Source organism: Atta colombica, unplaced genomic scaffold (genome assembly GCF_001594045.1).
Source record: "Atta colombica isolate Treedump-2 unplaced genomic scaffold, Acol1.0 scaffold163, whole genome shotgun sequence".
Classification (NCBI taxonomy): domain Eukaryota; kingdom Metazoa; phylum Arthropoda; class Insecta; order Hymenoptera; family Formicidae; genus Atta; species Atta colombica.
The window spans coordinates 2505656-2512881 of NW_017259254.1; the positions used below are offsets into that span (position 1 = coordinate 2505656).

A 7226-nucleotide genomic window follows, 5' to 3' on the forward strand; every position below is an offset into this window, starting at 1 on the left:
ATTCAAAAAAATCAATAAGAAACAAAGAATGATTAGAAAGACAAGAACTCTTGTCACTGTGTCAATTTGTGCCTCTGCTAGAAAGTTCACTTTGAATATTAAGACTTGTATATATTGATTTGTGTACAACTCAATAAAATAAGGACCTGGACATAATGGAAGAATAGGAATTAATCATCACGTTAATACGGCACATTTAATCGGGTTTCATAACATCTGTAGTTATGAAACTGACCATCTCAACTATATTCCTCTGAAAAATGGAATGAATGGTTAGTTTCTAACTATGAATATTATTAAACCCGATTAATGTTCATTTCTACCAATATAGATTAATTTTAATCTTAATTCAACTTATTTTCATTTTTTTCTAGTTCTAAAAATTAGAAAAAGGCGAAGAGTAAGTTAAACCGAGATTAAAGTTAATCCATATTAGTGAAAACGGGCATAAGGTATAAACGTAGTCAATATCTATAATTTATAGGAATTGTGCCTATAATTTATAGACATAAAACAATTAGGATTAAATATAATGCACAATGAACACAATAATAAGATATAAGACGTATAATATAAAAAATTAGAAGTAAGAGTTAAATGTAACATGAATACAAATAAAATATGACTTCATAATTAATTATGTCTTTATATTTTATAGGCGTGTTCCGATATGCACAGTTAATACTGAAAATTTATAGTTCACGTTACGTATACTGTAGATTTTTAGTACTGGCAGTATAAATCGGAACATGCCTATAAAATATAAAGATATAATTAATTATGAAGTCATATTTTATTTGTCATATTCATTGTATGTTACATTTAACTCCTATTTCTAATTTTTTATATTTAAATTTATATAGTACAAAATTTTATAATAAATATTGCAGTAATGTTGTAACGCAATATTGCTGCATTATTACAATGTTTCTGCAATAATACTGCAAGTATGTATTCCTCTATTGTGCGCAAAATCTAATATTGCATATATATTATGTTGTAATATTGCTGCAATATTACGTATCAATATTTTTAAAACGAACATTTTATGTTGCTGTAATATTTTTGCAATATTGCTGAAATATTTCTGTGCTGTACGAGATATATGGACATATTTTATATATAATTATATATATGAAATATTTTTTCCGGGATACTATTTGGTATCATTACGTTTCTTAATATCTTTTAAATAATTTTTTTACAATATGTTTATTTTTATGAAAGTTATAAAAAAATCTAATTGAATTGAGTATATGTACTAGATATTATATCTAATGAATATTATTTCCAGTGTAATAAAATTAAGAAAAAGGACGCAGAAAGAAAATTAATGTCAATTTTAAGCATATTTTGACTGGAAGATATGGACGAATACATATAAAGCAACTCTGCGAAATCCAGTCCCAATTCGCACATATATACGTACTTGAATTAATTCGTCTGTTCGACAGGCCGGCCGACACTTTTAATACCCGATTGCACAATGCGCGGTGTAGCGAGAAAACGATATATAAAGGTGCATGCGACGATTAACTAATTATGTTATTGACGGAATGTGTCAAACGCACGATTTCGAGCCAATAGATGTACAACAAACAATGTTTGGCACAAATGGTGGCAGCGATTTATTCACGTTACTTGTTGTCTCGCGCGCCGATTGACCACTTTTAGGACGATCTTTATTCGATACTTTATTCGGCACTTTAATCAACACTCCCGACATTTATTCGTATGCGAGACTACTTTTTCATGCGGAAATCACGGAAACTCGCGTGCCAACAATAACGCGAAATAATGGCGACGATAACTTTGGCCGCGGCCGCGCATGCACAGCTCCTCGCTTTTCGGCGCGCTCGTTAGGCTGCGTTCGAAAACTATTCGCCTGAGTACCTAATACGTCCCCAAGCAGAAACAAGTGACGATAATGTGACATTGAAATTGGACATTATGACTTTTAATGATTATTTTAAAGTCATTTTGACATCATTTTGATATCATAATGATTTATTCTATTTTTAATATTTTTATCGTCCATTCCTAGTGAGAAATGACAATGAAATCGATTTAATGTCAATTCCATTTCTTATTGGATTAGACATAAGGAATAATGAAATAAGGATAAAATAATACATTTCGAGAACTCGGATGAAATTTTCGAATGCAGTCTTATTCCTAGTTTTCAGACATATGTTATGTATGCATGATAATGTATGTATATGGTTGATATTCATTGTCAGTTTTGTTTGAAAATCTTCTTAAGTAATGCCTCACGATACTAATATGTCTTTGATTGACTTATGACATTTGATAAACTTAAATATAATACAAGCCTATGAATACTGACAATGAATACTGGCCTGATCACAATTAATATGAAAAAAATAATGAATTATGATTAATTAATTTCTTACGATCCTTTGTCTTGCGACCCTATATTGTAGAACAGGCATTAGGGGACCAACGCACTTTCTGTAACTGTAAGAATTAACCAATCACAATCCAGAATTGTTAAAAATCTTCGGTAATAAGCTCTTGACTAATTCTTACGGTTATTATTAAAGAAAATGTGTGCGGTAGCCTTTAGCGTAAAGATTATGGCATCAGAATTAATCGCAATTAATGATTGTCCTTGTTATATCGTTTTTCAGGACATTTGGTGAAATGTCACATCGCCTGACATTCCATTTCGCGATCATTTGCACAAAAGCGCACTTTTGACGAGCAGTAAACGCGAAATATGCGCGTTTGAGGCAATATTTCTCCTGTATTTTACGAACAAAGTCTGCTCTAGGCGCAATAATTCGTGTTGGAATTCGTGATAAAATTCTATTTATAGTTTTATTAGCCGTGTAATAAACGAAAAATGAGTTAAAGAGGGCTAAAATATGAAATACTCATATATGAAATATTATATTAATAACACGCAAACTTGATAAATGATGAAATTATTACAAAAATTACGAATTGTATCTCAAAATGTGATAAAATTAAAGATTGTCTGAAATTGATATTAAAATGCAATATTAAATATAATTATAATATGACAAAATATGAGGGATATGTGGAAATTAATAAAGATACAAGGCTAATATAAAGGGACTCGTTCTTATATTGTAGGACAGAATTCAATTAAGTGCATTAAACGTCTCATTAAAAATAAGAGTTCATATAATGATCGAAAAATAAATAAATATAATATACAGGCATTATAAATCAATACTTCCAAAATAAAATGCTTTAGAAATAATTTCTTTTTCCGAACATCTTTAATTAATTCTTTTCTGTATAATAAAATATATATAGTTTCAATATAATTAAATACTATATTAGAACAATTAGTAAAAATATTACATTGATAAAAAAATATTTTATCGAGAGATTTCTTGTTTTATTAATACAAAGACTTTATTTAAACTGTATTGAAAGAGAAACAGGTAGAAAGATACATTATCTGCCATCTTACAGTGTTATGTTAAACCTGTAGTCACTTAGTACAAATTTACTACTACAGATGGGGAGAGAATCGGTCTTTTTTTGACAGTGCACGCGATCAACAGTGATAACAGCTGATCATTTATTTTGGATGGAGACAGGGTACGTGTGCATTTGGCAAAATAATAAGACGTAGTTACCAAATCATTATCGTATTTCTCAATGTTTTTGTCGTGAGGAATTTTCATTATAAGAACTACAAAAGGACTGGAATCAAAAGAGTAAACTTTGACACTGTGGAACAAAAGAGATACAAAAAATAAAGAGATATAAAAAAATATATAACATCGTAACTGAATAGAGAAAACGTCGCCAGAAGTATGTCGGCCTCATTGGAGAATCTTACGATTAAGCAGCCTATTAGACGTCTGGAAATCCAGATCAATAATTTCAATGTTGCTATTCCACATCATGTAAATTTGTTAAAGCGACACAAGAACAATATTAAGAAGGTAAACATGCAGTTTTACATATCCTATATTTTTAAAGTCTTTAATACGAGCAATTTAAATCTTTGCAGTATCAAGATCAGCATGATTGGGAGCAAATACGGAAGGAGCATGTAAATGTCTCTCGGATCGTCAAGCAATTGAAAGAGTTGTTGTATCAGATGGATACTCTTAGAGCACAGGTCCTCGATGTTGACATTAATAAATTTGACAAATTGACAACAAATGCACGGTCAAGCATCATGAGCGCGATTGAAGAATATCTAGGTAAAAAACATAATAGAACATACTCTTTTCATAATCATCAATAAAATTCTAAGAAATTAATGTGGACACAAATGTGTTATTTACAGAAATGGAACTGAATTTTTCAATATCACCACCTATATCACCTACAAACAAAGAGGTCCAGCCAGATGAAATCGAACATCCACTTGACAACAGATGTATTCAGCTGCAAGCAGAACAGGAAAATTTGCAGCGTCAACAGACATGTCTGCATGTCTGGAATCGTTTGCAGGGGGATATACAACAGTTGCACGAACTTTTTACCGAATTTAACAAAGTTGTACATGTGAGTATAATTCCACTTTGTGTTACATGATATGTTTTAAAAAGATAATTAAATAAAAAGTAGTTCCTAAATTTTTCGGGCATTAGCACATGGGAAGGAAAAACAGATTGTTAGTTTTTATTATTTAAATGCATATTTTGTAATCTTATAGGATCAGAAGGAAATGGTAGATAATATGGAAGATAATATTGAAGAAACTCAAATAAATGTGAACGAAGGAGCAAAGTACCTGCAAAAAGCTTCCGCATATAAAGTTGCTGCATATCCCCTAGCAGGCGCTATGATAGGCACATGTATTGGAGGACCAATAGGTTTAATAGCTGGACTGAAAATTGGAGGTCTTGCTGCTGTAGGTTGTGGCATTTTAGGTAAGTTATAACTTATAATTTATATGAAATTATAAAATTGGATATTGAAGTAAGTATATTAATAATTATATAAGAAATAACGGTATAAGAAATAAAGAGATGAGCAATTATTCGTCTTTAGGTTTCACAGGAGGATCATTATTAAAAAAGAAACAAATAGAATCGCGAAAACAAGAACCAGGTTTAAATAATTCGACAATAGATCTCACAAGTGTTAAGAAATCTGCTTCTTGTCCTGACGATTTAAAACAAGATAAAAAACATTTGTGACAAACAATGACTTTTTCGGCATGTGATATCAATTTTAAACATAAAACAAAATGCACTGTTATATAATTGCAAATTGCTAAGATATTTATACACTTTTTATTTTTTGTTGACATATTTTTTGTACATATTTAAAATGCTATGAGTTTTATAAAGTTATGTAGTTTTAAAAATTCTATGAAGGGGGAGATTTTTTAATTTTTATTACGTAGTGTTTATAACGTTCTATGCTTAAAGAAACAATGGCTAATCGTGTTCGAACTGTAAATTTTTAAAAATATATGTAATCTATTTATAGTTTACTAATAAATATTATCAAGATGATTGTACTTTTTCATAGAACTTAAATATATGCAGGCTTAAAAATTAGGTTAAACACAAGAGAATATCTCTTTTATAAAATAATGACTTTTACATACGCCTTTCGCGTGCCTTGTAACTGCTTCAAATCATTAAAATATTTAGCACGTATACTTATTAAACATTGCAGCCGCTTATAATTACTTTTCTCGAATTAATAAAAATAAACTTTATATATTTTGCATTTCAATGTAAATGAAGAATCTTAAAAGATATTGTTTTTCAATTAAGAAGACATTTCAATTAAGGAATTCAACAATTCAATTAAGCATGTTACATAAGATATAAAAATGTCTTGCATTGATCATACTACAAGTAAATTATTAAATTATTTGTAGCAATTTTACTACGTGCAAAAACTAGATAAATGCCAAAATGGCGATTGTAATAATCATTCGAAACATATGAAACATCAAAATATTTATTCCGGCAAATAATTACATACTGGAAATGGTAGACATACGTGGTAGATAATACGGTGTGATAACGTTCACAAAAACATTTGAGTTCTCTACAAAAGGCACCCAATACAGTATATTTAGCAAGTAATAAAATACATCGGTGTTAGACACAGTACAATACTGAAATAATTGTGTGTTATTAAATGTAATATATACATGTCATTTATAATGGAAATACTTAATTTAGAGAGACTAAAATGTTCTACTTAAAAAAATATTAATAAATATCTAAGAAAGTGTAATATTAAGTGACTATCGGCATATTTTCTTATAAGGTACTATCTTGTTATTATTGTTACTCCAACATCCCTAATTCAAAAGCAATACCAAACACGCATTCACAGACATGTGGAAAATAGAGACATTGTTTACTTTCTTTCATTTAGTTTTACTTTCGAAGCTTGGGATGCTCAGCCAGGTGCACCGATGTACCTATGGTATGGCATATTAACGCTATAATTTAAATTCAGGTAAATACAAATAATTACGTTTGATTGAAAATCATTATAAATTGTGATTAAATTTGTAATAAAATAGGGTGCATCGGACTGTGCCAAATTCTTTGTAATACTCTATGATCTACATCTACACTTCTAAATACTTGCGATTTTTGTCCTTAAAACAAGATATGAAATAAACAATTTGGTCATTATCCATAAGGTACTTACAGTACCTTGACAGACCTTGGCAATAAAGATGGCTAAATAATCGACTTATTTGGAAGCAAATGTAACAATGCAGAATCACATATTGGCAAACAGCTATTATTTCACTCATATGTATTCTATGTGTTAAAGACTGTTTAAAGATTCATGAAATTGATCTTAATTTTTCCATTCTTCAAATATTTTTAAAATTGCTTAATATTGCAAATTTTACAGTTTTTTAACAGTAATATTTTAATATATAATTATTATATCTACAATAAATATTTTCGGTTAGCTGTTAAGTAAGAAGATATGAGCGATTCTGCATAGTCGAAACAATTGATTTATAAAAGAAAATAAAACATAGTGTGGATTGTCTTAAGGCAAGCTTACCATTTTAATTGATCCTAAGCTATTCCAAAACATTTATCCACACATGTATATAAAAACAAATTTATTTCTTAAACATAATAGTATTTCATAAAAAAAATTTGGCTTTCGAGTACAGGCCAGAATTAGATTTACATCTACGACGGATGATAAAAGGTTTTACAAATGACTCTGACATAAAAAGAATATAATATTAATATATTATATTTATATAT

The 7226-nt window shown here is 29.3% G+C and overlaps 1 protein-coding gene across 1 annotated transcript; it reads left to right on the forward strand.

Moving 5' to 3' along the window:
- The first annotated feature begins 3552 nt into the window (after positions 1 to 3552).
- On the forward strand, positions 3553 to 5206 carry LOC108686018 (syntaxin-17). The gene is made up of 5 exons (XM_018191060.1): positions 3553 to 3947; positions 4016 to 4211; positions 4298 to 4518; positions 4670 to 4886; positions 5008 to 5206. Exons 1-5 carry the CDS (start codon positions 3816 to 3818, stop codon positions 5154 to 5156), a joined length of 915 nt encoding a protein of 304 aa, XP_018046549.1. The 5' UTR covers positions 3553 to 3815; the 3' UTR covers positions 5157 to 5206.
- The last annotated feature ends 2020 nt before the right edge of the window (positions 5207 to 7226 follow it).